This window comes from Micromonas pusilla, assembly GCF_000151265.4.
Source record: "Micromonas pusilla CCMP1545 genomic scaffold MICPUCscaffold_7, whole genome shotgun sequence".
NCBI classification, from domain to species: Eukaryota; Viridiplantae; Chlorophyta; class Mamiellophyceae; order Mamiellales; family Mamiellaceae; genus Micromonas; species Micromonas pusilla.
The window spans coordinates 893,232-919,364 of NW_003315888.1; the positions used below are offsets into that span (position 1 = coordinate 893,232).

General features: G+C 69.5%; 14 protein-coding genes across 14 annotated transcripts in view; 7 read left to right on the plus strand and 7 right to left on the minus strand.

Moving 5' to 3' along the window:
• The window catches only part of MICPUCDRAFT_59647 (uncharacterized protein), a gene marked incomplete at its 3' end in the record, with an annotated part of 2,099 nt that extends 1,073 nt beyond the window's left edge, over positions 1 to 1,026 (minus strand). Inside the window, exons 1-3 of the mRNA XM_003060119.1 lie at positions 691 to 1,026; positions 424 to 500; positions 187 to 248 (exon numbers count right to left, since the gene is read on the minus strand). Of these exons, the coding sequence (XP_003060165.1) occupies positions 187 to 248; positions 424 to 500; positions 691 to 846 (295 nt within the window). The 5' untranslated portion in view covers positions 847 to 1,026. The remainder of the gene's footprint in view (positions 1 to 186; positions 249 to 423; positions 501 to 690) is intronic.
• A 509-nt stretch (positions 1,027 to 1,535) lies between these two features.
• Positions 1,536 to 4,213, minus strand: MICPUCDRAFT_65575 (uncharacterized protein; the record flags this gene model as incomplete). The annotated part of the gene is made up of 2 exons (XM_003060120.1): positions 1,536 to 2,841; positions 3,017 to 4,213. Coding segments are annotated over 2 exons (2,503 nt in total), but the record flags the coding sequence as incomplete, so codon positions are not given.
• A 678-nt stretch (positions 4,214 to 4,891) lies between these two features.
• On the plus strand, positions 4,892 to 6,010 carry MICPUCDRAFT_59650 (uncharacterized protein; the record flags this gene model as incomplete). The annotated part of the gene is made up of 1 exon (XM_003059826.1): positions 4,892 to 6,010. One exon carries the CDS (start codon positions 4,892 to 4,894, stop codon positions 6,008 to 6,010), a length of 1,119 nt encoding a protein of 372 aa, XP_003059872.1.
• A 74-nt stretch (positions 6,011 to 6,084) lies between these two features.
• MICPUCDRAFT_40678 (uncharacterized protein) lies at positions 6,085 to 8,235 on the minus strand (the record flags this gene model as incomplete). The annotated part of the gene is made up of 1 exon (XM_003060121.1): positions 6,085 to 8,235. One exon carries the CDS (start codon positions 8,233 to 8,235, stop codon positions 6,085 to 6,087), a length of 2,151 nt encoding a protein of 716 aa, XP_003060167.1.
• Positions 8,236 to 8,555: 320 nt separating this feature from the next.
• MICPUCDRAFT_47764 (uncharacterized protein) lies at positions 8,556 to 9,646 on the plus strand (the record flags this gene model as incomplete). The annotated part of the gene is made up of 3 exons (XM_003059827.1): positions 8,556 to 8,683; positions 8,812 to 9,137; positions 9,321 to 9,646. Coding segments are annotated over 3 exons (780 nt in total), but the record flags the coding sequence as incomplete, so codon positions are not given.
• Positions 9,647 to 10,237: 591 nt separating this feature from the next.
• On the plus strand, positions 10,238 to 12,636 carry MICPUCDRAFT_4303 (uncharacterized protein; the record flags this gene model as incomplete). The annotated part of the gene is made up of 3 exons (XM_003059828.1): positions 10,238 to 10,546; positions 11,615 to 11,800; positions 12,334 to 12,636. Coding segments are annotated over 3 exons (798 nt in total), but the record flags the coding sequence as incomplete, so codon positions are not given.
• A 1,020-nt stretch (positions 12,637 to 13,656) lies between these two features.
• On the minus strand, positions 13,657 to 14,709 carry MICPUCDRAFT_65579 (uncharacterized protein; the record flags this gene model as incomplete). The annotated part of the gene is made up of 1 exon (XM_003060122.1): positions 13,657 to 14,709. The coding sequence occupies one exon, from the start codon at positions 14,707 to 14,709 to the stop codon at positions 13,657 to 13,659; it is 1,053 nt and encodes a 350-aa protein (XP_003060168.1).
• A 212-nt stretch (positions 14,710 to 14,921) lies between these two features.
• MICPUCDRAFT_59654 (uncharacterized protein) lies at positions 14,922 to 16,465 on the plus strand (the record flags this gene model as incomplete). Its single annotated transcript, XM_003059829.1, has 2 exons — positions 14,922 to 15,545; positions 15,755 to 16,465. 2 exons carry the CDS (start codon positions 14,922 to 14,924, stop codon positions 16,463 to 16,465), a joined length of 1,335 nt encoding a protein of 444 aa, XP_003059875.1.
• A 264-nt stretch (positions 16,466 to 16,729) lies between these two features.
• Positions 16,730 to 16,915, minus strand: MICPUCDRAFT_9388 (uncharacterized protein; the record flags this gene model as incomplete). The annotated part of the gene is made up of 1 exon (XM_003060123.1): positions 16,730 to 16,915. A coding segment is annotated over one exon (186 nt), but the record flags the coding sequence as incomplete, so codon positions are not given.
• A 1,557-nt stretch (positions 16,916 to 18,472) lies between these two features.
• MICPUCDRAFT_1449 (ATP-binding cassette superfamily) lies at positions 18,473 to 20,597 on the plus strand (the record flags this gene model as incomplete). Its single annotated transcript, XM_003059830.1, has 5 exons — positions 18,473 to 19,192; positions 19,302 to 19,562; positions 19,770 to 19,904; positions 19,971 to 20,084; positions 20,208 to 20,597. Coding segments are annotated over 5 exons (1,620 nt in total), but the record flags the coding sequence as incomplete, so codon positions are not given.
• Positions 20,598 to 20,726: 129 nt separating this feature from the next.
• MICPUCDRAFT_59657 (uncharacterized protein) lies at positions 20,727 to 21,713 on the minus strand (the record flags this gene model as incomplete). The annotated part of the gene is made up of 1 exon (XM_003060124.1): positions 20,727 to 21,713. One exon carries the CDS (start codon positions 21,711 to 21,713, stop codon positions 20,727 to 20,729), a length of 987 nt encoding a protein of 328 aa, XP_003060170.1.
• Positions 21,714 to 21,887: 174 nt separating this feature from the next.
• Positions 21,888 to 23,137, plus strand: MICPUCDRAFT_34359 (uncharacterized protein). The gene is made up of 3 exons (XM_003059831.1): positions 21,888 to 21,983; positions 22,162 to 22,569; positions 22,884 to 23,137. Exons 1-3 carry the CDS (start codon positions 21,917 to 21,919, stop codon positions 23,081 to 23,083), a joined length of 675 nt encoding a protein of 224 aa, XP_003059877.1. The 5' UTR covers positions 21,888 to 21,916; the 3' UTR covers positions 23,084 to 23,137.
• A 660-nt stretch (positions 23,138 to 23,797) lies between these two features.
• Positions 23,798 to 24,317, minus strand: MICPUCDRAFT_11694 (uncharacterized protein; the record flags this gene model as incomplete). The annotated part of the gene is made up of 2 exons (XM_003060125.1): positions 23,798 to 23,932; positions 24,117 to 24,317. Coding segments are annotated over 2 exons (336 nt in total), but the record flags the coding sequence as incomplete, so codon positions are not given.
• Positions 24,318 to 24,716: 399 nt separating this feature from the next.
• On the plus strand, positions 24,717 to 25,696 carry MICPUCDRAFT_65583 (uncharacterized protein; the record flags this gene model as incomplete). Its single annotated transcript, XM_003059832.1, has 2 exons — positions 24,717 to 25,230; positions 25,445 to 25,696. Exons 1-2 carry the CDS (start codon positions 24,772 to 24,774, stop codon positions 25,694 to 25,696), a joined length of 711 nt encoding a protein of 236 aa, XP_003059878.1. The 5' UTR covers positions 24,717 to 24,771.
• Positions 25,697 to 26,133: the final 437 nt, after the last annotated feature.

Consider the following 26,133-nt stretch of genomic DNA (forward strand, 5'->3'; position numbering starts at 1 on the left):
TTTTTTGGGGGGGGGGGAGGAGAAGAACGGGGGGAGATCGCGCGGCGAGGTGAGTCGACGGCGGATGGAGTGGAGGATAGAGCGGCCGGATAAAAATAAAACGTCGTGACGTGACAGCTGTGCGTGACAGCAGCGCGTCGTGGTCCTGTCGTCGCGACGGCGGCCGCGGGGGGCGGGAGGGCGCACCTCGCTCGCCCGCGTCGGACAGCGCGCGCTTGCTCGTGCCCGCGTCTCGGAACCGCTTACACCTGATCGACGCGACGCGGCGGGACGGAAGCGCGCGGGGGGAGGGAGCGCGGGTCAGCGAGGGCGCGGCGAGGGCGAGCGCGACGGCGAGGGCGGGCGCGCGATTTTCAAGCCGGGCCGGGCCGGGTCTCGTTCGAATCGCGACGAGCGAAGAGTGACGAAGGGCTCGGAACGCACGTGAGCGTGGCGTCGTGGTACTCCCGCGGGGTCGAATCTCTCGCGAGATGCCCGAAGATGACCTCGAGGACGTCGTCCTGCGCGCGAACGTCGCGACGGGGTGGGGGTGGGGGGCGGGGAGGATGGACGTCAGAAAGCGCTCTCGCGGGCGACGTCGACGGCGGCGCGACTTGTCGACGTCTCTTATTCGTTCTTTCTTCTGTGACGTGAAAAAGCGAGCGCACGCGCGCGAAGGGACGCGGACGCGACGGGGTCGCGAGGACGCACCGGCACGGCGTCCACGGGCGCGGCGGTCGCTCCCGCGCGCCGGCGGGTCTTGACGCGCTCGAGAGCGTCGCGGCCCGGCGTCTCCGACGCCTTCCGCTTCGCTCGCGCGACGGTCGACGACGGCGCGGCGACCGCCGGGGAGTCGGTCGCCGCCATTTTCTCGTCGCGCGCTCTCCCCCTCTTCTTTTCTCCTCCGCGCTCCGGTTCTTCCGCGCGCGGACCCACCCTCTCTCTCGCGCCGCGTCGCGTCGTCGCCCCGGCGACGTCGCGCGCGCGCGCGTTCCCGAACCCATCCCCCCTCCTCGTCGCGACGCCCATGTCGCGACCTGAGCGTCGCGCCGCGACCTCGAATGGCCTCGCTCCGACACTGAAAATCACGCAAAATATCTCCTCGTCTCGACGCGGAGCCCTCTCCATCGTCCGTTCGCTTCAGGGTCTAACAGACCGTGATTTCGCCCGACTGAGCGTGACCGGTTTTCAACTTTCAATCGCGCGCAGACTACTCGTAACAACCCACTAGTAGCTAGACTAGCGTACCTCTCGCGCTCACGCGAACTCCCTGACGAGCTCCGCGGGTCCCACTCCCCTGACCGCGCGCCCGAACGCGTGCACGAGCTCGCCCAAGCGCAGCGCGCCGTGCGGCGGCGCGCGCGTCGCCACCGCGCGCGCGAACGCGTCCACGTCCGCCGCGCCCGCCGCGCCCGCCGCCGTCGCCGGCGAGCCGCGCTCGGCGAGACCCTCCCCGGTCGTCACCGCGCGCGAGAGGACGCGCGCGAGCCACGCGGACCCGCCGGCGGCGGGCGCGGCGCCGTCGCTGCCGCTATCCCGTCGCCGCGACCACTCGGACGCGGCCCAGAGCGCGGCGCCGATTGGCTCGCACGCGCTCGGAGAGGTCCACCCCGCGGCGGCGACGGCGAGCGACGCCGCGAGCGTTCGCATCGCGTCCAGGGTGCCCTCGGGGTCGTCGATGAAACTCGCGGTAGACGTCGACGTCGACGTCGACGTCGTCGCGCGGAAGCACGTCTCGATGAACGTCAGCGCGGGCGCGGCGCGGTCGGCCGCCTCCGCCGCGCGGCACTCCAAACACGCGGCGCGGAACGTCTCCGGGGACGCGACGCGGAGGGCGCGCGACGCGTCGACGCCGATCCACGACGCGTTCAGGACGTCCGCGCACGTCTCGAACAGCGCGCGCGCGAGGGCCACGTCGTCGTCGCTCGTCGGTAACGTCCGAGACGCGGCGGTTATGACCTCCAGGATCGCCTCCCGCGTCCGAGGCGTCGCGCCCGCGCCGACGTCGCGCGCGACGGCGGCGGCGACGGACAACGCGGCGACGGCGAGCGAACGCGGCGTCGTTCCCGGCGTCGTTCCCGGCGGGAGCGGCGCCCCCGCGTGGTGCCCTCCTACGAAGAGCCCGCGCGCGGCGGCGAGCGCCGCGGACTCGTGCGCTTGCTCGCGCGCGCGCGGCCGCGCGCGCGTCAGCCCGATCCAGAGGTCGCGACACCCGCGCACGACATCCTCCGCGGCGTCCCTCGCGCCGCCGCCGCCGCCGCCGAGGGTCCCGCTCGCGATCGCGTCCCTCGCCATCGCGGCGACGCTCGTGGACGTCTCCCACATCGCGCGGAGCGCGTCGTCGGACGCGCGCGCCAGCGCGCCCTCGGCCGCGAACGCGCGAGACAAAACCTTCAGCTCGAGAGCGCACGTACGCGCGTCGCCCGCGGCGACGGCGGCGCCGAGGCGACGCAACGGCGCCGCGACCAACGCGTCGACGACGCCGCCAACCTCTTGGCCGAGTCGCGTCGCGACGACGCACAGCGCGGAGACGATCGCGACGCGGTGCGGCGTCGGCAACGCGCCGCCGCTCGACGCGATCGAAGCGGCGCGGTCCAAGCACGGCGCGACGGCACGCGCGGCGTCGTCGCCGGGCGCCTCCGCGGCGGCGCGAATCGTCGTCGCCGCCGCGTCCGCCGCGACCGACGCGACGGCGACGTCGTCCGCGTCCGGTCCGGAGAACGTCTCCATCGCATCGAGGAGGAACTCGAGCGCGGGCGCGAGGAACGGCGCGCGTCGCTCGCGCGAGACGACGCGCGACAGCGTCGCCGCGACCGCGACCGCCCTCGCGGCGACGAGCGGCGCGCACCCTCGAGGGCCGTTCTATACGAGCGAATGTCGGGGTGGAGTTGAAAGGCGTCAGTTGAAGTTGAAAGGCGCGGGGGGCGGGTATTGAAAGCGAGGTGTGGGAGGAGAGAAACGACGGCAAAAGTCCTTAAGGATCGGCGTTCACCACGCCGACGCGGTCGTATGGGAACCAGTGTGAGATAGAACGCGCCTGACATCCAGCGGCGCCGGCGCGGACGACCGTCCACCCGATCGGAGACGTCACGAGCGCCCTCGTAAGCGCCTCTACGTGCGCCGGCCGGCCGGGCGCGACGTCGACGTCGTACTCCGGCTCGGACGCGAGCGGGTACCCGCAGCACGCGAGCGCGACGAGCGCGGCGCGCGCGTTCTCCCACCCGCGATGCTCCGGCGGCGGACCCACCGCCGCCGCCGCGCCTTCCAACGCGTCCACGACGACGCGAAGGAACGCGGGGGAGCCCATGGCGTCGTGCGCGGCGGCGATCGCGGTCTCGAGCGGACCGCGCGCGCGCGCGAGATCGAGCGCGTCGTCGTCGTCGATGTCGCACGTCGGGCCGAGGGGCGTCGCGTCTGAGTCCGTCGCGGCGGCGGCGGCGGCCAACGCGGCGGCGCGCCAGCTCGCGCCCGCGGTCCTCGCGCTCCGACGCAGGACGCTGCCGAGCACCCTCTCGCACGCGGTTCGCCCGCGCTCGTCCCCGAGCGCGCTCGCGAGCCCGCCGCGCCCGGGGCGCCACGGCGCGAGCGCCGCGGACGCCGCCGCCGCGTCCCCTCTCTCCGCCGTCGTCAGAAGCCACTCCAACGCGTTTCCGAAGGAGGAGCCTATTCCTCCTCCTCCTCCTCCTCCTCCTCCTACTCCTCCTCCGGCGCGCGCCGCGAACGCCGTCGTCTCCGCGCCCGCGACCGCGGACGCGATCGCCGTCGCCGCGCGAATTCGCGCCATCGCGTCGTCGCCGTCGTCGCCGTCGCCGTCGCCGCCCAGGAAATCCCAGCCGGCGTCGAGCGCGCCCCCGGCGGTAAGAGCGCCGCACGCGTCCTCCAGGACGTCCATCACCGCGCGGACCGCGTCCGCGCGACTCGGGAGAGGATCCGTCGCGCGCATGAGCTCCTCGAGCGCCTCCGTCGCCGCGCGAACGACGCGCGCGTCGCCGCCCCACGCGCCGCCGACGGCGCCGAGGACCAGCGCGTTAAACAACGCGCCGCGGTCGGCGAAGAGTTCGCTCAGCGTGACGCCCGCGGGGTGCCACGTCCGCAAGCACGTGAACGCGCTCGATACGAGCGCCACGACGACACTAAATTCGTTACCATTAACGTCCGACGCCGCCGCCGCCTCGCCGCAGCTCGTCAGGATCGCTTCGAGGACCCACAGCACGTCCTCGAGCGCGTCTTGCATCGCGCGCGTCGTCGCCGACGCGTGCGCCCTCGGGCGGTGGAGCCCCTCCTCCGCGGCCGCGACGAGCAACGCCACCGCCGCGGGCGCGTCGACGCCGACGCCCGCGGCGGTCGCGTCCTCGCCGCCGCTCCAGCCGCCGTCGCCGTCCGGCGCGGCGACGTCGATCGCGCGCCGGACGAGCGCGGCGAGCGTCTCAGCGCCCCCGGCCGCGGCGACGGACGCCGCGAGCGCGGCGAGGTGCGGGCCCATCGCGGGGTCCCATCGCGACGTCGCGGGGTCGCTTGGCAGCATCATCGCGAGGAGCTCGCGCGTCATCGCCGTCGCGTCCGCGGTGGAGAGCGCGAACCCGTCCGAGCGCGCCTTGGCGCGCAGCATCGACGCGCCCATCGCGCGGACGCGCGGCTCGTCGGATCCGACGACGAGGAGCGCTCGGCCGACGCGCCATCCGTCGGGCGACGCCTGCGCGGCTCGCAGGTGCGCGTCCGGCGGCGGGCCCACGACCCGGGGTCTGATGACCCGGGGACGGCGCAGAGGACGCGCGCGGCGGCGACCGCGGCGGCGACCGCGTGGTCGCCGCCGACCGGCGCCGCCATGCGCCGCGTGCGTCGATGTGACGCGCGCGACGTAACAACGCGGTTTTTTTTAGAGAGAGCCTCTGAAGTCACAGATCCTCGCGCGATGGCGGCCGCGGCGACGGCGGCCGCGGCGTCGGCGCCGTCGACGCGGCCAGGGCGTCGAGCGGCGACGCCGCGCGCGTCGAGCGCGCTCGCCGCCGCGCGTCGCCGCGGCGCCGCGCTCGTCGTCCTGACGTGCTGCCTCGCGTCCGCGTCCGCGGCGGACGACGGCGAGCGATGCGAGTCGTCGTCGTCGTCGTCGTCGTCGTCGTCGTCCTCCTCCTCCCCCGACGTCTCCAAGTCCGCGCCCCGCGCGGCGCTCGCCGCGGACGACGCGACGACCGCGCTCGCGCTCGTGGAGAAGAACGCGCTGTCGCCTCTGATGGACCGCCTCAGGACGCCGACGCGCACGTTCATGTATCCCTCTCTCGGCGACCGCGGCGTCGTCCTCGCGTTCGATCAGCGGTGGGACGAGCGCGGCGCGGGCACGGGCGCGGCGGTGTGGGAGTCCGCGGAGAGGCTCGCGACGTACATCGCGTCCTCCGGCGCGGCGTCCGCGCTGCGCGCGCACCCGATGCGTCTCCTCGGGAAAAAGGAGGGCGACGACGGCGACGACGACGACGACGACGACGATGACGCGACGGCGACGACGTGGTGGACGGGCAAGCGCGTCGTGGAGCTCGGCGCCGGGCTCGGACTCGCGTCCACCGTCGCCGCCGCCGTCGGCGCGTCCGCGTACTGCACGGACGGCGACGCGAAGGTCGTCGCGATGTGCGCGGCGAACGCGGCGAAGAACGCGGCGGCGGTAAAGGGAGCGGTGAAGGGCGGCGGGGAGGTGACCCCCGCGCGTTTGCGATGGGGCGACGCGAAGGACGAGGCGGCGGCGGTCGCGTGGCTCTCGCCGGCGCCCGCCGCGGACGTCGTGCTCCTCGCGGACGTCGTCTACGGCGAGCACCCGGACGCGTGGGACGCGCTCGCGGGGACGCTGGCGAAGCTCAGCGGTCCGAGGACGGTCGCGATGCTCTCGCACACGCGCAGAGGGAACGGACGCGGACAGCGCGCGTTTTTCGACGCGTTGGAGACGCGCGGGTTCGAGACGAAGGTCGTGGAGCGGTGGCGCGGGGACGAGGACGGAGGACTCGCGTCGCTGACGGTGCTGTACGCGATGTGGCGGCGCGCGTAGTGTGGTTGGTTTATTAGAGTTTCTTTATTTAGGGGGTTTCTTTTAGGGATGACAGACCTGGTTGGTGTACTGTACTACTCGTCCGGCAACTCCACGCCGCTCGCCTCCGCTTGCCGCGCCAACTCCGTGTACGACACCCCCCGGCGCGCGGCGAGCTCCCGCAACATCTTCTTGGTCATCACCTGCGCCTCGACGACGTCGTTCTCCGGCGCCGCCTCCGCGTCGACCGCGTCCACGCTCGCGCCCACGACCCCGGACGCCGTCATCGGGTTCGGTCGCGAGCTCGGCGGCTCGTCGATCGGCGGCGGCGGCGGCGGCGCGCGCTCCGCGACCGCGGCGGGCGGCCGCTCGAAGATCCCCCCGGGCGGCGCGGGCGCGGGCGCGGGCGCCGCCGAGATGTTCGAAGAGAAGTCGGCGGCGGACTGTGACTGTGACTGTCGCGCGGACCACGCCACGGGGTCAACCTCGCGCGTGCCGTCCTCGTCGAAGTCGTCGGGCGGGTCGAAGTCGTCCTCCCGCGGCGGTTCTCTCGCTCTCGTCGCCGCCGGCGACGGCGCGTCGCCGCCCTCGTCGTCGTCGTCGTCGTCCTCCCACTCGAATCGCTCGACGCCGTCCTCTGCCTCCTCGTCCAGGCGAATCTCCATCCCGTCTTCCTCAAGGACGTCGCGCACGGTGTCCTCCAACGTCGGCCACCCCGCCGCGTCCGGCTCCGGGGTCGCCCCGCCCGACACCGCCTCCGCCGCCGCCCTCGCCCGGGCCTTTCGGACGTACTCCTCCTTCAGCTTCTCCAGATGCGCCTCGTTCAGACGCACGCGCTCGTCCCTCGCGCGCGTCGCCGCCGCGTCGTCCGCCGCGGCCTGGTCCTGGCGCTTGATCTCTCGCGCGACGATCTCCTCGACGCTCAGCCCCTCCCTCCGCGCTTCTCTCTGAAGCTCGCGGAGCTCGCTCGCGACGCGCTCGCTCGGGAACTGCTCGCGGAAAGTCTTCCTCCGCCTTTTCTCCTCGCGCGACTCCTTCACCGCGGTCGCGAGCGCCTCCCCGAGCGTCTTCTCCGCGTTGTCCGACGTGATCACCGCGGTCAACAGCCTCGGGAGCCCCCGGCGTTCGATCGCGGAGACGACGCACGCCATCTCGCCGCGGTCGAGCCCGCTGAAGATCACCGCGCGCTGCGACCCGAACTCGCCGCCCTGGTTGAACCGCTCGCTCACGCGCGGGGACTCCCAGTCGGGTTCCGGGAGCGACAGCGCGTCGCTCAGCGGCCGCGCGAGGTGCGCCTGCGGGACGGGGATCACCGGGACGTCGTGCCCGCCGAGCTCGTCGAGGAGCTCTCGCACGCGCGGCAGCTCCTCGGCTCTGAACCCGGCGAGCATCACCGCGGGCGGGCCCTCCGGTTCGCCGTCGACGTCCAGGTACGGATCGTTAAAGCCGAGTCGCGCGGCTTCTTCGGACGGCGTCAGGTCCGCGGCCACGCTGGCGCGAAGCTTCGGATCGTCGTCGTCGTCCCGAGAGAGATCCTTCCTCGTGTCGTCGAGGTCGAACACCTCCGCGGCCACCTTCGCGGTGATCTCGTCGACTTCGATCCCCTCCGGCGGCGTGTACGTGAGCCGCGCCGTCTCCTCCCCGTCGTCGTCGTCGTCGTCGTCGGAATGATGACTGCGATTCCACCCGGGCCCCTCGAACGAGTCCGCGAAGACGTTCTCCTCGCCCTCCTCCTCCCACGTCACGCCCGACTCCTTCCACTCCTCCTCTTCCAACACCGCGAACGGATACGTCGGCTGCGCGCTCTTCAGCGCGGCTTCGATGTCCTCCTGCGTGGCGTTCGGGTTCTTCTCGAGGTTCGTCTCCCAGTCGTCGTCGAAGAATCGCTCGTCGTAGCCGGTCGCCGCCCACTGCTTTTCCATGTCCGCGACCCACCCGTCCTTCGGTGGGTCGATCGGCTTCCCGTTCGCGCCGATGATGCGCCCTTGGTCGTCGCGCTTGAACTCGAAGAAGTCGCCCGCGGTCTCGGAGTCCTTCTCCGAGGAGGAGGAGGAGGAGGAGGACGACGACGACGGTTTCGGCGCGGCGGCGGGGCGGATTCTCGACATTCTCCTCGTTCGCGTCTGGCGGCGGATCGACGACGTCGTCACTTCGCCGCCGCGTCGCGAGGGACGACCGCGGGGGAGGACGCGAGGGGCGCGGTGCCCCGGCGCGAGCGCGAGCGAGGCTGTCGCGCTCGCGGCCATGATCGCGATGCGCCGACGCGGGCCTTCTAGCGCGGTGCTGTGATGACGACGGAAAGCGCAAAAAGCGAACGAAATATCGCGAAATTGCCGCCGGCTCAGATGCGGTCAATTGATGTTTTTCACCCACCTCTCGGTTTCAATATTTGATCGCGTACCTTTTCAACTGACCGATGAACACGTTCGTCTGGTCACCCTCACGCGTCCAGCCCCCGCCCCGGTGCCGACCGCGGCCGTCGTTTCGGTCAACGACGACGATCTATCAGTCTGTCCCTTCATTCCCGCCGCGCGCGCGCCGAGCGAGTCGCCCCCCCTCGGGCGCGATGGCGATGAAACGCAACCGCGTCCGTCTCACGGACGACGAACGACGGAAGTTCGACGACGTCGGGCTCGACGACATCAACGCGATGACCGACCCCGCGACGCTGCACAAGCTCATGCAGTACATGGAGTGCGTCCGCCTCCGCGTTCTCCCGCGCGAACCGATCGATTTCGATCGTCGCCGAACGAAGATCTCTTCCGTCTCGACGCCTCGCTGACCATCCCTCCCTCCCTCCCTCCCTTCCTTCGCCGCCGCAGAGAGGAAGGGTTCCCGCAGACCGCGAGCGTGGTGAAGAACCGCCTGATCGCCCTGGGCGCGAAGAAGCCGGACGCGGTCGTCGATTCGGAGACGGAAGCGGACGCGGCATCGTTCGCGGAAGATCTCGTTCGATGGACGAACGACCTGAAGGCTGCGGACGTCGCGGACGCGGCGGAGCCGACGTTCGTGCGCGCGCGCGACCGCGACGGCGACGGCGTCGCGCCGATCCGCTGCATCCCGACGACGACCGTCAACCCCACGGGCGCGGACGAGGCGGCGAAGAAGAGGGCGAAGGACGACGCCGAGAAATCGGACGATGGAGAAGGTCGGACGCGTTCTATCTTCACACTGGTCCCCATACGACCCCGTCCGCGTGGTGAACGCCGTTTCTTAAGGACTTTGCCCGTCGCATCTCTCCGCCCACCCCTCGCTTTCAATACCCGGCCTCGACGCCTTTCAACGCCGCTTCTGACGCCATTCAACTCCACCCCGACGTTGGCTCGCGTAGGACGTCCGGTTCCCGAGGAGCTCTCCGAAGCGGAGTCGATGCTGTTCGGCGCGTCCGGTCTGACCCCGGATGACTCCGAGGACATGTCCGTCGCGAACACCGCCGTGGACGTGAAGAGGACGCTGAGAGCGATGGAGGGCGCGACGGCGCGCGAACGGCGTTGGGTCGCGACGCGCGAAAAGGAAAAAGGCAACGAGCTGTTTAAAGCGCGCGAGTACCGCTCCGCGATCGAGGCGTACGGGCTCTCCCTCGCGCTCGACCCGTCCTCCGCGGCGACGCGATGCAACCGCGCGGCGGCGTACATGAAACTGAAGCGATGGCACGACGCGATCGCGGACTGCGACGCGGCGATTAAATCGGACGGCGCGTATTTCAAAGCGTACGCGAGACGAGCGGCGGCGGCGCTCGAGACGGGCGCGGACGACGACGCGCGAAGGGCGCTAGACGACCTCGCCGCCGCGGACGCGATCGAGCCGGGGAGCAAGGAGATCGAGAAGTTGAGGCAGCGCGCGCTGCGCGCGGTGAACGACGCGGACCGGGGGAAGATGAGGCGGATGACGATCGCGGAGGTGGAGGACGACGACGACGACGCCGACGACGAGGAGACGACGACGACGAAGCGATCGTCATCCGCCGCCGACGCGGGCGGCGACGACGCGTCGTTCATTCCCAGCGAGACGTTCGCGGGCGCGAAGCCCGGGTACTACTTCCGCGACGACGCGCGAGGCGCGGGGTACTACCGCGACGAAAACGGAAACAGAGCCGAAACCGAACCCAAAACAACAACCAAAACCAAAACCAAAACCAAAACCAAAGCCGCCTCCGCGGAGAAGCCGACGACGAACGCGTTCTCGTTCGACAAGAAGAAGAAGACACCGACGCCCGCGACGACGGCGACGACGCCCGCGGAGGCGGCGAAAGCGCGCGGGAACGAGCACTTCAAGAGGAAGGAGTTCGCGCGCGCGAAGGCGGCGTACGACGAGGCGATCGCGTCGGACCCCGGCATGGCGACCGCGTTTTGTAACCGCGCCGGCGCGAGGCACCACCTGCGCGATTACCAGGGCGCGGAGGAGGACGCGACGAGAGCGATCGAGATCGAGACGGCGTACAGCAAGGCGTATCACCGCCGCGCCGCCGCGAGGAGGGCGCTCGGGAAGAACGCGGACGCGCTGAGCGATTACGACAGCGCGATTGAAACCGCGAGCGCCGGCGGCGGCGGGTCGAACGTCGCGGATTTGAAAGAAGAGAAGGCGTCGCTCATCGACGACATGAAGTTCGAGAAACTGAAGCCCGCGCGTCAGGGCCCGATGGTTTTCGAGGAGATCGAGGACGAGGCCCCGGAGCCGGTCGTCGAGGAGGAGGACCTCGCGCCGCCGCCGCCCGAGCCGTGGCCGACGTCGACTCTGACGGACGACGACGACGACGCCGCCGCCGCCGCGGAGACGACCGCGTCGTCAGAGACCGAAACCGGCCGTCGAAGGCTCGCGATCGAGGAAGACGACTCCAGCGACGACGAGGACGACGCGCCGTCCGCGTCTGCGGCGCCCGCGGCGCCGCCGAAGACCCCGGACTCGAGCTCGCGGCGGAAGATCCCAATCGTGGAGGACGAGGACGACGACGACGACGACGAAGCGACGACGACGACGACGACGACGGAGACGCGGGGGAAGAACGGCGACGGCGACGGCGACGGCGCGGACGCGGACGCGGCGGCGAAGATGAAGCGCACCGCGGACGACGCGTTCAAACGCGGGGACATGCGCGCGGCGTGCGACTTATACACCGCCTGCCTCGCGTCCGCGTCGGCGTCCTCTTCGTCCGGCGGCTCCAGCGTCGCCGCCGTCAAGGTGGCCGCGCTCGCGAACCGCGCGGCGGCGAGGTTAAAGCTGGAAGACTACGCCGGCGCGGAGAAAGACGCGAGCGACGTGCTCGAGATGGACGGCGCGCACGTCAAGGCGCACCACCGCCGCGCGGCGGCGCGGGTCAAGCTCGGTCGAGTCCACGACGCGTTAGTCGACTACGCGGTCGTTCGAAAAGCGTTCCCGAGGCATAAAGGGGTCCTGGCGGAGATCGAGGAAGCGGAGGCGCTGGCGGCGGCCGCGCCGGCGCCGACGCCGACGCCGAAGCCGAAGCCGAAGCCGGCGGCGGCCGCGGAGCCCCCGTCCGCCTCCGCCGCGGAGATCGCGGAGCTGAAACAGAAGGGCAACGCCGCGTTTGTGCGCGGGTCGCACCGCGAAGCGATCGAGCATTACGCCGCCGCCGTCCACCTCGCGACGAGAGCGAACGACGACAAGACCGCCGCGATCCTTCTCGCGAACCGCGCGGCGTCGCGCCTCAAGCTCGGCGAGTACGCCGCCGCGCGCGAGGACGCGTCCGAGGCGATCGCGCGCGATCCGAAGTACGTCAAGGCGTACCACCGACGCGCGGCGGCGAGGAGCGGCTTGAAGGATTTCGAAAACGCGTTGGAAGATTACGAGGTCGTCGTCAGGGCGAACCCGGGGAGCGAGACGCTGAGAAACGAGGTCAACGCGTGCATGCAGCGCGCCGCGGAGGCGATGCTCGGCGGGATGGACCTGGGGTCGCTGAGCGGGGGAGGCGGCGACAGAGCGGCGTCGAGCGCGAGCGCGAAGAAGGCGGTGGTCGTCGAGGCGGACAGCGACGACAGGCGCGTTCTATACACTGGTCCCCATACGACCCCGTCGGCGTGGTGAACGCCGATCCTTAAGGACTTTTGGCGGCGTCTCTCCGCCCAGGGTCCCTCGCTTTCAATCCCCGTCCTCGACGCCTTTCAACTCCAACCGACGCCTTTCAACTCCACCCCGACGACGACAGCGACGACGACGAGGATCCCCCGCCGCTCGCGGCTGAGGCGCCGACGCCGACGCCGGTGGAGACGACGGATCCGGATCCGCCGTCCGCGAGCGGACGCACGCGCATCGCGATCGTCGAAGAAGACTCCTCGGACGACGACGACGACGAGACGACGACGACGACGACGGAGGAAGCGTCGAAGACGACCACCGCGGACCCCGCCGTCGCCGCGGAGGCGAGCAAAGACCGAGGCAACGCGCTGTTTAAATCCGGCGACTTCAAAGCCGCGGAGGCGGCGTACACGGAAGCGATCGCGGCGGTCCCCGCGAGCGCGGCGTACCTCGCGAACCGCGCCGCCGCGCGCCTCAAACTCGGCGACCACGTCGGCGCGGAGCTCGACGCCTCGAGCGCGATTTCCATCGACCCGGCGCACGCCAAGGCGCGGCATCGACGCGCGATCGCGCTCGTCGCGCTCGGACGTCACCGCGACGCGTGCGAGGAGTACGCGCACGTCGTGAAGGCGTTCCCGGGGCACAAGGGCGTAGAGGCGGAGGCTGCCGCGGCGAGAGCGAGCGCGGACGTGGAGGAGATGACGGAGAAGGCGGCGGCGATGAAGTCGCTCGCGGAGGAGAGCGCGTCGAAATTCGCCGCGGCGACGGCGACGGCGGCGGCGGCGGCGGAGACGACGACGAAGGAGACGAAGAGAGAGAAGAACGCGGAGGAGGCTACCGAGTCGCCGAAGCCGAAGCCGAAGGCGTCGTCTCCGAAGACGAAGACTCCGGTCACGAAGGACGACATCGACGCGAAAGCCGCGGCGGCGGCGGCGCTGCTTCGAGAGAAAAAATCCACGCGACGCGGCTCCGGAGGCGCCGCGCCCGCGAAGACCGCGACCGAGTTCGAGCGCGGCTGCCGGACGTTGCGAGGCAAACCGGAGGCGCTCAGCGCGTTCATCTCCGCGCTGTCCGTCGCGGACGTCAAGCGCGTCGTGAAAGAGAGCGTCTCTAACGTCATGCTCGGCGCCTTCGCGGAGGCGGCGGACAAAGTCTGGATACCGGCGGGCGACGTCGAGAAGTTTAGCGAGTACGCCGCCGCGGTGGCGGCGTTGCCTCGGTTCGCGTTCAACGCGCTGCTGATGTCCACGGCGGACAAGGCGGCGATGACCAGGGCGTTCGACGCCGCGGGCGCGGACGAGCGGACCGCGGAGACGCGGAAGCTGTGGAAGTGTTAGAGGTATCGAAAGTATGGTATCTACACAGTACCTTCAACCGACCAGACTGAACGCCGCCCACCCAGCTCGCGTCCACCCGTTTCCGTCCCCCCCGTTCGTTCGTTCGTTCGTTCGCCGTTCGCTCGTCTCGCCACCGTCGCTCGTTCGCACGCCGCCGCCGCCGCCGCCGCCGCCGCCGTCGCGTCCTCTCCTCCTCTGTGCTCTCAACCCGCCTCCCCTGGCCCGCCGCCGCCGCCTCCGCCTCTCGCGCGCCATCCATCATATCTCTCACCCGGGTCTCTCCGCCGCAAGTCTCTCTCACCCGAGCATGAACACGACGAACCGCATCGCGTACTCCGCGAACGTCACGGGCAGCAACAGAATGTTCAGCGGGAACGGCAGCGAGTACCCGGACCAAAACTGCGACCAAAACCCGACGAACGCGAGCGCGAAGACGCACGCGTTGAACACCCGCCCCTTCTCGTCGATCGCCGTCGGGTTCAGATACCCCCGCCTCGTGGCGTACGTCAGCGACCCTCTCGCGAACATCTGCGCGCCTCTCGTCGCGCTGTGGAACGCGCTTATGGACATCTGAAGGAACCACGCGATGACGAAGCCGCACAGCTGGCAGCCGTACCGGAGCCCGCACGGGACCCACTTCTTGTACTCCGACGGCGTGAGCTCCAGGAGCGCCGGCTCCGCGTGCGTTTGCACCGCGTTGTGCGCCATCTCGCCCACCGTGGAGCCGATCGTGACGCACGCGGCGAAGCGCACGCGCAGCGTCGCGACGACGGCCATCAGCCCGCCGTTGATGGCGACGAGCGCGTCGGTCACGAGGTCCGGGTCCACGGCTTTCGCGACGACGGCGGCTTTTCGAACCGCGAGCGCCCTCGCGTCGATCTGCTTCACGTCCGCGACGCCGTCGCCGTCCGCGTCGACTTCGTCGTCCTTCTTCGACGCCGCCATCGCGACGTCGTAGGAGTGCTTCAGCTTCTTCAGCGCGATCTTCGTGTCGTCGAAGCCGATGAGACGGTACGCCTCCACGGCCGCGCAGAGCGTGAAGAAGTTCCCTCCGAAAAATACGAGGACGAAGCCGCACATCGCGGGGAGGAACTCCTCCGGGTGGTACGGCTTCAGGATCGTCGCGAGGTGGTTGAAGTACGCGACGAGCGCGATGACGTACGGCTCGATCGTCGCGATCGTCTGCGAGAGGAGCGCGAACAGCGGCGTCGTCTTTTCGAGCATCGGACGCATCAACGTCGCGAAGCGCGTCGCGGAGATCGCCGCGGCGCCGCCGACGGGCGCCGCGGATTTCTTGCCCGCGGTGTCCGGGGTCGAGCCCGCGGCGGCGGTGGAGACGGGGATCGCCATCGCGGTGTTCGACGGACGGCGAGCGCGCGGCGCGTCGTCCGAGTTATGCGAGGAAGACGCGCCTCCTCGGATCTCACGAAGGGCCGCAGGGATCGTAAAAATATCTCGCGTGCTGATGCTGTGATGTCCGTTTCAACGCGCGCTGCGAGAGCGACCACATCTTAACATCGCTCCGCGCGCCGCGCTCGAGGACCCCGCGCCGCGCCGTCGCGATGCCGCCTCGGAAGCCGCCCTCCGCGCGCGCCGCCGCCGCCGCCGCGAGGCCGAAGTCGCAGTACAAGCAGATCGACAAGCGCAAGTACGACAGGCGCGCGCTCGACCTCGCGGACGACGCGGAGCGGACTCGCGGACGCGTGCACGCGTCGGACGCCGCGCGCGTGTGGCACGACGTCCACGACGGCGGTCGCGTCACGGACATCGAATACGCGACGCTCGCGAGGATCGCGATGGACGGGATGTACAAGATGACGAGGGGCGTGACGACGTTCTTCCGCGACAAGGTGAGCGCGCATCGGCGATGGAGAACGCTGCGGCGGACGGTCGAGTTCGTCGCGCTCGCGAAGGCGGGCGCGAGGCGCCATCGTCGAAACGAAGACGAAGACGAATTCGAAAACGAACGCGAACGCGAACGCGGGGGCTGGGAGCCGACGTCGACGCCGGCTCGCGCCGCGCGCGCGGCGTGGCAGCGGATCCTCCCCGCGCTCCTCGCGCTCCTCGCGACGCGCGCGATCGTGACGGCGACGGCGGCGACGGGGTCGCCGCCGCGCGCCGTCGCGGGCGCCGCCGCCGCCGCCGCCGCCGCCGCCGTCCTCGTCCCCGCGTTGATCGCGACGTGGGTGCGTTCTATATCACACTGGTCCCCATACGACCGCGTCGGCGTGGTGAACGCGATCGATTCCTTAAGGACTTTATCTCCCGGCGCATCTCTCCGCCCAGGGTCCCTCGCTCACAATCCCGGCGCACCTCGACGCCTTTCAACTCCGCTTCTGACGCCTTTGAACTCCTCCCCGACGACGCTTTCTTCGTACGGACCCTCGACCCTCAGGCGCTGGAGTTCATCAGGCTGTCGCCGTGGAGTCCGGTGAGGTTGCCGCCGGGGAGCCTCGCGGCGCGCGTCTGCGACGTCGTCCTCGTCGCGGACGAGCGGGAGCGCGTCCACGGTCTCGCGCGGTGGACGCTCGCGGCGTGGCTCGCGTGCGTCGCGTTTCCCGCGGATTGCGCCGTCGCCGCGGTGGCGATTTCTGGATCCATGAAATGCCTGTTCGGCGGAGACGAGGGAGGCGCGTCCAGGAATCGGAGACTCGCCGTCGCGTGCGTCGCGTTCGCCATCACGTGGGCGCTGCACGGCGCCGTTTTCGTCGGGATGCCGCGATCGCCGCCTATTCCGCCGCAGCCGTTGCCGCCGGCGCCGCCGCCGGCGTCGTTCGCGGACGCCGTCGCCACGAGCGCGTGCATGCTCGTCGCCGCGTCCGTGGGCGCGGCGGCCTCGATGACGTCGGGAACGACCGGGGTGGGGGGAGTCGCGCGAAACGCCGGGATGGTGATCGAAACGCCGGGCGCGTGGGCGTTAGCGGCGGTGTCCGGAGTCGTCGCGGCGGCGGCGGCGGCGGGCGCGGACGAGGCGGCGGCGACGGTGCGAAATTCTAGATCCATGCGTAGCGTGGTTCGCGACGCCGCGAGCCGCGACGCGGTCGCTCCGTTAGTCATCGCGGGAGTGGCGTACGTCTCCAGGGGGGTCGTGCTCGGGTGGGCGTGACGAAGGACGGAGGGGGGCGAGGAGGTCAGACTATGACGCGGCGACGGGCGAAGAAGCGGCGACGATCGAAGAGAACGTCGCGAGCGGGCCGCTCGCTGTGAGTTGAACACGACTGGACGACGAGACCGCCGCGAGTCTAGCTATAAGAACATACACACTACGTGTACTACGAGTACACGAACACGTACGCGTCCACTCAGCTCGGCGGGTTAGTTAGGTCAACTTCTTGAACAACAGAAACCGCCGGTCCAAGTAGAACCACGGATCCTCCGAGTGAAACGCGTACCCGGCGCGTTCGTACAGCTTCTTCGCGCTCGGGTTGTCCACGTTGACGTGCAGCCATAACTCATCGTACCCCCACATCTTCGCCACTCGCTCGCTCTTCTCGATGATCGCGCTCGCGACGCCCTGCCTCCGCGCCTCCGGCGCGACCGCGACGTTCGCGAGGTAGGCGCGGTAGGGACGCGACGTCGGGAACGGCGGCGGGAACGGCGCGTCCGGAACGCACGCCTGCAGTGTCGCCGACGCGACGATCTCCCTCCCGCAAAACTCGCCCTCGCCCGCCGACGGCGGCCTCTCGCTCTCGTCGTCCGCACGCCCCCCGCCCCCTAAACCCCCTTCCTCCATCACGAGGCCGGTCGCGACCCCCCCCGGGACGACCGCGTCGACGACGATCTGCATCCACTGCCGCGCGTGTCGCCGCCGGCGATACTCCGCATCCGGCGCCCGGCGCGCGTCCTCCATCGCCGACGCCGTCTCGTCCGCGATGCGCGATCGCATCTCCGTGAGCTGCTCGGTCGTCAGCGCGTCCACGCTCGTGCGCGTGCGCTGCAGCGCCTGAATCTCTCGCGCGGTCGCGCGCGCGCGCGCGCGGCCGAACTCCGCGCGCGTCGCGTTCGCCGCGCGGCGTTTCTCGCGCTGGCACTTGACGACGACGCCGTTCAGGTCTTTGATCATCGCTCGCTCGTAGGACGCTTCCAGGAGGTCGCCGATCGCGAGAAGCGCGGCGCCAGCCTCGGTGGGGAGCGGGATCGCGATCTCTTTGAACACCGCGGCGCACAGCGTCGCGATGCGCGGGACCTCGTCCTCGTCCCTGAGGATTCGCACGCGCACGTCCGAGATGTAGGAGGACGACGGCGACGGCGCGACGACGGCGTCGCCGGCGGATCTCTCGGAAGACGACGACGACGACGACGACGACGACGACGACGTCTCCGCCGCGCCGTCGACGGACGACGACGCGCGGAGGCGGCGGACGGGAGGCGCCGACGGCGCCATCACGCGCGTCGTCGCGCGCGCGCGGCCGCGCGCGATCGACGCGCTCGGCGTCGGCGACGGCGCGGCGAGCGGCATGGCGCGCGTCGATGTACTGCGCGACGACGCACCGCAGCCGCAGCGCGCGTCGGCACGACAGCTGGCACTCGTGGACACGACCGTGACGTCGCCCGGCCGCGCGCACATCGCATCGCCCACGCGCGCTTCCTCGTCGTCGTCGTCGTCGCGCGCGTTCGGGGTTCCTTCCAGACCCCCACCGCGATGGCCGCCGCGATGGCCGCCGCGTCGTCGTCGTCGTCGCTCGCGGCGTCGCGCGTCGTCGCCCTCGCGTCGACGTCGTCGTCGTCGCCTCGATCGTTCCTCGCGCCTCGCGCCTCCGTCGTCGACGCGTCGGGTCTCCGTCGTCGTCGTCGCGTCGCGGAACGCCGTCGCGCCGCGCCGCGTCCTCTCCATCGCGACGCGGTCGCCGCGTCGTCGACGATCCGGACGTCGCCGCCGCCGTTCCCGCGCGCCGTCGCGCGTCGCGGCGGCGACGACCGCGTCGTCCGCGTCCGCGCGTCGTCGTCGTCGTCCCCCGGAGACGACGACGACGGTTCGAGCGCGTCGTCGGATGAGAAGACGCCGCCGTCGCGCCCCGCGGGCGCGGAGGTCGACCTCGGCGCGGTCTTCTCGCGGTTCAAGACGGTCGCGACGCCGTTCTGGGTGGACGATACGTCGTCGAAGAACGCGCGATGGCTGCTGGCGGGAGTCGTCGCGCTCACGCTCGGCACCACCGCCATCTCCGTCGGATTCAACTTTCTGGGACGCGACTTTTACAACTCAATCGCGGAGAAGAAACCGGACGATTTCGATCGCCTCCTCAAGACCTACATCGCCGCCATCGCGGGCGCGATCCCCGTGTTCGTGCTCAGGGACTACTACCAAGAGGTGCTCGTGCTGAAGTGGCGCGGGTGGATGACGGAGCGGTACGTGGAAAAGTACCTGGACAAACGAAACTTTTATCACATCCAAACCGGAAGCGTCATCGACAACCCGGACCAACGCATCGTGGACGACATCGCGTCGTTCACGTCGACGTCGTTGGGTCTGACGTTCACGCTCCTGAACGCCGGGATCGACCTCGTGAGTTTCAGCGGCATCTTATTCGGGATATACAAACCCCTCGTCGCGGTCCTGTTCGTGTACGCCGCGGGCGGCACCGTCGTCAGCGCGAAACTCGGGAAGCCGCTCGTGGGTCTCAACTTTACGCAAGAAGCGCGAGAGGCGGACTTCCGGTACGGCCTCGTGCGCGTCCGCGAGAACGCGGAGAGCATCGCGTTCTACGCCGGCGAGGCCGCGGAGCGAAGCGCGCTCGTCGGACGCCTGAGACGCACGCTGGATAACTTCGGCGACCTGCTCGTGGCGACGCGAAACGTCGACTTTTTCACGTCGTGCTACCGGTTCCTCATCCAGGTGCGTTCTCTACAAAAGCTTTTCACCCATACAGTAGCTCGGTTTCAACACTTGATTGCGTCCCCTTTCAACTGACCGATGAACTATTTTTGTATGGAATCGCCCTCAGTTCCTCCCCGCCGCGGTGGTCGCGCCGCTGTTCTTCAAGGGCGAGATCGAGTTCGGGGTCATCAACCAGAGCAGCAGCGCGTTCTCGCACATCCTAGGCGACGTCTCGCTGGTCGTGTATCAGATCGAGCGGCTCGCGTCGTTCAGCGCGGTGACGGATCGCCTGGGACAAATGACGGAGGTGCTCGACATCGGCGCCGCGGAGATGGTCTCCGCGCCGGGGGAGATTGGCAAGCGACGCATCACGCGCACGCCAGTAGTGGTGACGCCGCCAAGCTTGGGAGCGTTCGCGATGGGCGGCGCCGCGAGCGCCGCGGGCGTCGCCGCGACCGCGCTCGGCGCGGGACCGGGCGCGAGAGGAGGAGGAGGAGGCGGAGGAGGCGGCGGAGGAGGGCTCGACGGCGACAGCGGCGCGAGGTTGAAGCTCAACGCGTTGACGGTGCGTGCGCCCGGGCGCGCGGGCGCGGAGCGTCCGCCGCTCGTGGAGGGTCTCGACTACGAGCTCCCGAAGAGAGGGTCCGTGCTCGTGATGGGCCCGTCCGGCGCGGGGAAGACGTCGTTGCTGCGAGCGGTCGCCGGGTTGTGGGAGCAAGGCGACGGCGAGGTGATGTGGCGGAAACCGGAGACGACGACCCGGAAACAGGATCGGGAGCGCCTGGATCCAGAAAAGGCCACCACGTCCACCGCGGCGTCCATCGCGGAAAACAACGGGATGTACTTCGTCCCCCAGCGCCCGTACTTGGTCCTCGGCACGCTGCGACAGCAGCTGCTGTATCCGACGTGGGTGCAGACGACGCCCGCGCCCGGCGTCGGCGCCTCCAAGGTGGGCAGATTTCCGTTCGAAGAGAAGGCGTTGGAGATCGCCGGCGCGGACGACGCGGCGACGACTATCGCGTGCGGGATCGAGGGGTGCCCGCCGGAGCCGAGCGACGACGAGCTCCGCGCCGCGCTCGATAGGGTGAACCTGGGGTATTTGCTCACTCGCGGCGCGAACAACAACGGCGCGGGCGCGGGCGACGACGTCGGCGAAAACGTCGGCCTGGACGCCACCGGGGACTGGGCGTCGATCTTATCCCTCGGCGAGCAGCAGCGCCTCGCGTTCGCGCGGCTGCTGTTGACGGCCCCGCCCGTCGCGTTGCTCGACGAGGCCACGAGCGCGTTGGACGGGGATAACGAGGCGAAGATGTACCGCTTGCTGAGAGAGCTTCCGGACACAGCGTACGTCAGCGTGGGGCACAGGGCGTCGTTGTTGGGGTTCCACGACGAGGTTCTGAGGTTGGGAGGGGACGCGTCGTGGAGCGTGAGCGCCACGGACGCGGCGAAAGCGAGGGAAGCGTTAGCGGGCGAGCTCGAGGAGGTTTAGGGTCGAGGGGAGAAGACGTGAGGCGTACGCGCCGCGACAGATAGATGATTCAATTTTTTCATCTCATCGTCGTCCGCTCCGTCGCGCTTCAGCTCGGAGTCGTTCAAACTCCTCCGCGGTGATCGGATCGTCCACGCCGCCGTCGAACATCCCTCCTCCTCTCCCCCCGTTGAAGAACTCCCCGAACGGGTTCCCGCCGCGCTGCCGCGGCGGCGGCGGCGGCGGCTGGTCGTATTCGTATTCGTAGTACTCGTATTCGTCCCCGGGATACGGATACGGCGGCGGCGGCGGCGGCGCGCGTTCGCGTTCCCGGTACCGCCCCGACCGCGCCTCCTCTCGCGTCTGCTGCATCGGCGGCGGCGGCGGCGGTGGCGGCGGCGTCCCCCACCCCCTTCCTCGCCCGTCGTCGTAGAAGTCCTCGTCCAGCCAGTCGTTGACGCGTCGCGTCGCGCCCGCGAGCGGGCGGAACAGCCAGCCGTCGAACGTCTGATCCCTCCCGTACCGCTCCGTCCCCCCCCGCGGCGCGAGGGACCCCGATGGTCCTCCTCCGCCGCCGTCGCCGTTGAATCGCCGCGAGACGTTCTTCGTGAACTCCTGGTCCGCGCGTCTGGACATGTCGCGGTACCGCGCGAGCGACGCGCGGCGCTGCTCCGGCGTCACCGCGCGTCGACGCGACGCCTTCGCCGCCGCAATGCGCGCGCGCGCTTCGTTCTCCACCGCGGCCATCCGATCCCACTCGTTCCACCGCGACTTCTTCTCCTCGCGTCTGCGGTCGTACGCGTCGCGCCACTGCGCTTCCTCGCGAGCCGCGCGCGCCTCCTCCTCGGCGCGCCACGCCTCTTCCCGGCGCCGATAATCGTCGTCTTCGTCGCGTCGGGAGAAGAACGCCGAGTCTCTCGTCGTCGCGCCGCGCTCGCGGCCGTTCGCGGGGGGGTATCGCCCGCCGCCGCCGGCGCGGCATCGCGTCGTCGACGCCGCGCGGTTCGCGCGCGCGTTGGGCCGCGCCGGCGGCGCGACCGGCGCGACGAGTCTCGACGCGAGGCGCTGCATCGTCGCGCCGCGCGGAGCGCCAGTAAGTGCCCTCGACCGGCGGTGGCGGGGGTTTCCGGCAGAGGCTCTCAGCTCGAACTGGAAATCGCCGCACTGCGAGTCGCAAAACAAATTCGCGAGAGCGCGCGAGGCACCGCCCCGCTTCCCTCGTCCTCAGTCTCGCGCGCACCGCCGCAGACGCGCGTAAACCACCCACGGCCACCATGGGTGACATCCCCCCGTGCCCGACGATCTACGTCAACAACCTGAACGAGAAGATCAAGAAAGAGGGTGCGCGCGGACCGCCGTCGATCGAACCCTAAATTCGATCGACCGATCCGTCGAGACGACGAAGCGCGAGCGATCCGATCCGTCCGTCGTCGTCGTTCCGATTCGATCGCGGCCGCGTCCTCCCTCCGCCCGATCTGACGCCCCCCCCACCCCATCGTCGTCGTCCTCGTCGTCGCAGAGCTCAAGAAGTCCCTCCACGCGGTCTTCTCGCAGTTCGGAAAGATCATCGACGTCGTCGCGGTCAAGACGTACAAGCTGCGCGGCCAAGCCTGGGTCGTGTTCCAAGACGTCGCGAGCGCGACCGCGGCGATGCGCGCCGTACAGGGCTTCCCCTTCTTCGACAAGCCGATGAAGCTCGCGTACGCCAAGGCGAAGAGCGACGCGACCGCGAAGCTGGACGGGACGTACGACCCGTCCGCGCGCGACCCGGAGGCGCGCGCGAAGCGGAAGGCGGCGAGTCAGGCGGAGGAGAAGGCGTCGCAGGCGGCGAAGGCGGAGGCGGAGGCGAGAGGGGGCGGATCGGCGCCGATTCGAACGGATCCGTCCGCGCCGCCGAACGAGATCCTGTTCGTGCAGGGGTTACCGGGTGCGTGTTTTCGATTTCGTCTGTCCGTCGCGACGCTTCTCTGTTCGATCTCTTCCGCGCGTCGCCGCGAGGTCCGCGGCTGGCTCGAGCGACCCTCTCTTCGCCCCCGTCCGGTGATCGACCTACGACAACACCGATAAAACTGTCGGATCGAACGGTGACGAAAACACGCCGTTAGGACTGAGGATGGAAGGAACCCCGGAGGGGGATCCTCGGCGCTCGAACGCGGCGACCGACCGGACCGTCGCTTTTCTACCGTCGTCATCACTTTCGCTGACCACGCGCTCACCACTCACGCTCGCCAACCACCGCAGAGGCGACGACGGCGGCGATGTTGTCCATGCTGTTCCAACAGTTCCCCGGATTCAAGGAAGTGCGCATGGTGGAGGCGAAGCCCGGGATCGCGTTCGTGGAGTTCACCGCGGAGACGCAAGCTTCCGTGGCGTTACAAGGGTTACAAGGGTTCAAGATCAACCCCACGCACAGCATGACGCTGTCGTACGCGAAGAAGTAAAGCGAGACGAGATCGAACCGCGCGCGAGTGCCTATATACTAGCACGTTTAGGAGCCTTCCACGCTCGCGAGTCGTTCGTTTTCATCCGAGATCTTTCCTTATTACTTCCTCACGCAAAGGACGCGCGCGCTGCTGTTCCCGCGCACGCCTCGTCACTCACTTCAAGTGCTTGTCGAAGAACGCGATCACTCTATTCCACGCGAGCTTCACCTGCGCGTCGTTCCGCGGAGGAAACCCTTGCGTCTTTTCGCGGCTCTCCCAGTCGTCGTACGGCGCCGGCAGATCGTTCATGAACGCGTGACCGACGCCCTCGTACTCGATGACCTCGAAGTCTTCGTTCCCCGCCTTGGCCAAGTTCTCTCGCAGTCGCGTCGCCGCGGCCGGGTCGGAGAACCCGGCGAGGTTATCCAGCGCGCCGAAGTGCGCCTGGATCGGTTTCGTGATGGTCTCCGTCTGAGGGTCGTTCCATACGAGCGAACGTCGGGGTGGAGTTGAAAGGCGTCAGGTGGAGTTGAAAGGCGTCGAGGTCGGGGATTGTGAGCGAGGGGTGAGCGGAGAGAGACGAAGGCGAAAGTCCTTAAGGATCGGCGTTCACCACGCGAACGCGGTCGTATGGGAACCAGTGTTAAATGAACGCGCCTGACAGATCCCCGCGTCGGGCGTCCCGTAAAACGGCGCCGCGGCGGCGACGTCGTCGGCGTGCTGCGCGGCGATCAGCGTCAGCGCGCCGCCCATGCAGAACCCGATCGCGCCCACCTTGGGCGAGCCGGTCGTCTTCAGCCACGTCGCCGCGGCCGCGATCTCGTCCTTCGCTCTCGGCCAGTCCAGGTTGGTCATGAGGTGGTGCGCCTACGAGCGAGTGTCGGGGTGGAGTTCATAGGCGTCAGGGGTGGAGTTGAAAGGCGCCGAGGTCGGGGATTCAAAACGAGGGGTAGGCGAAGAGATGCGCCGGGAAAAGTCCTTAAGGAACGACGTTCACCACGCGAACGCGGTCGTATGGGAACCAGTGTGAGATAGAACGCGCCTCCTCGACGTTCACGCCGAGCTTTCCTCGGTACAGGTCCGGGACGAGGCATCGGTACCCGCCGCGCTTCGAGAGGTGCTGCGCTTGGAGCTTGATATTCTCGGTGACGCCCCACCACTCTTGGAGGACGACGACGCTCGGCGCGTTCGCGTCGCCGCAGACGTACCCGGTGATGGGCGCGTCGGCCGGGCCGAAGGACACGGACTCCATGATGCTTTTTTCGCTCTCGTCGTCGTTGTTAGCTTCTGGAGGTGATGGAAGTAGACGATCGATCCTCCTCGAGCGTCGCGCCGGAACCTTTTCGGCGACGGCGCGGGTCGCGGACGCGCGACGCGGGCGGAGCCGCGGGCGCGGGAGAGAAAGCTGCGGAAGAGGCGAGGCGCGCGCGATCGCGCGACGCTCGCGAGCGTGGAAGTGACGACGCGTCGCGCCGGTCGACGAATTCTTTCGTCACGAGTTCCGAGGAATATGTGAGATAAATCCACGCCACGTCAGCGTTCACTCCTCGCCCGCGCGCGACGCACGCCGCCGCGTCGAACCCGGGAGCGTTCGCGATCGCGCGCGCGCTCGTTGACCTTCGCGCGAGTTACTGTAGACACCCCGCCCGCGAGAGCATCCTTCGCACGTCGCGCGGAACGACTCGAAGAAACAAACGACGGAAACCATGGCGGCATCGAACGCCGAATCTGATAACGCGCCGGTAACGACCTCCGCGCCGCCTCCGCCTCCTCGCGTGCAAGCCCCCGCGAGGAAGCCGCCGCCGTCGACGGGGCCCTCCGCGTCCTTAAAGAATGAAGGCAAAGGCAAAGGCATCGCGGGGAAGATCTTCGGCTTCGTCCTCGGGACGTCGTCCACGACCGTCAGGCTAGACATGCAACGCCCAGCGTTCACGCGCGACCGCGCGCGACAGACCAATCACAACGGATGGGGCGACGGCCCCGCGGACGTCCGCGGCGAGAAGTCGGACGGACCCGTGCGTCACAACTTCAACGTCGAGCAGACGCGACTCAAGGTGACGCAGAAGTGGGAGGCGGGCGCGTTCACGCGCCTCGGCGACGGCGGCGCGAAGAAATCGCGCGTCGACCTGGGCGTCGGCCTCGACGTGAGCCTCATGGAAGCCGAGGCGCGTTCTATACCTGATGACACTGGTCCCCATACGACCCCGTCCGCGTGGTGGACGCCGATCCTTAAGGACTTTCTTTCCCGGCGCGCGTTTCTCTCCGCCCATCACCCCTCGCTTTCAATCCCGACACGCCTCGACGCCTTTCAACTCCGCTTCTGACGCCTTTCAACTCCGCCCCGACGTTCGTCGCTTCGTACGGACCCTCGACCCTCAGGTGCTCCCCGAGTGCCGCGTCCGCGTGCGGCTCGGGAACGACAAGTACTCCCCGAACATCTACCTCCGCGCGCTGCCGCGCCAAGAGATCGTCGCGCGCGGCCGCGTCCCTCTGCTCAACACGGACTTATCCCTCGGCGTGCGCGTGGAGGTGAGACTGGTCCCCATACGACCCCGTTCGCGATGTGCACGCCGTTCCTTAAGGACTTTTACCGTCGTCACTCTTCACCCGCGCTTCCCTTTCAACGTTTGACCGCTAAGACGTTCGACTGACCGATCGCTTCACCCCGTCCGCGTGGAGGTGCCGTTGCGGTGGTTGAACGGCGACGGGGATTACTCGCCTCGGATATCCGCGCAGCTGTTGCGACCGCCCGGGTTTGGGCTGAGTCTCAACACGAGCGGGTTGGAGTTCGACGAGCGCGTGCTGCGGATCGGCGACGACGCCGCGGTGCGCGTGGCCGCGACGGTGGACTTCCCGCGCGAGTTTCCGGTGACGGACGAGTCGCCGTTGCGACTGAGCGTGCGGAAGCTCGGCGCGAAGAAGGTGTTTCGATGGTACGGCGGCGGCGGGGGCGCGGAGGACGAGAAGCGAGAGGCGAGCGCGTAGACTTATTCGTAAATCGTATCGTGTTTCAGTCGTATCGTGTGCGCCGCGCGCGCGTTCGTTGAAGTCGCGAAGATCGAGCGAGC

Excerpts from the sequence above, each read along its gene's own strand:
- MICPUCDRAFT_34359 (XM_003059831.1), top strand. The coding sequence starts at position 21,917 with ATGGGTGACATCCCCCCGTGCCCGACGATCTACGTCAACAACCTGAAC. Across the intron at positions 21,984-22,161 it reads CGAGAAGATCAAGAAAGAGG|AGCTCAAGAAGTCCCTCCAC; the intron begins GTGCGCGCGGAC and ends TCGTCGTCGCAG. Across the intron at positions 22,570-22,883 it reads GTTCGTGCAGGGGTTACCGG|AGGCGACGACGGCGGCGATG; the intron begins GTGCGTGTTTTC and ends CAACCACCGCAG.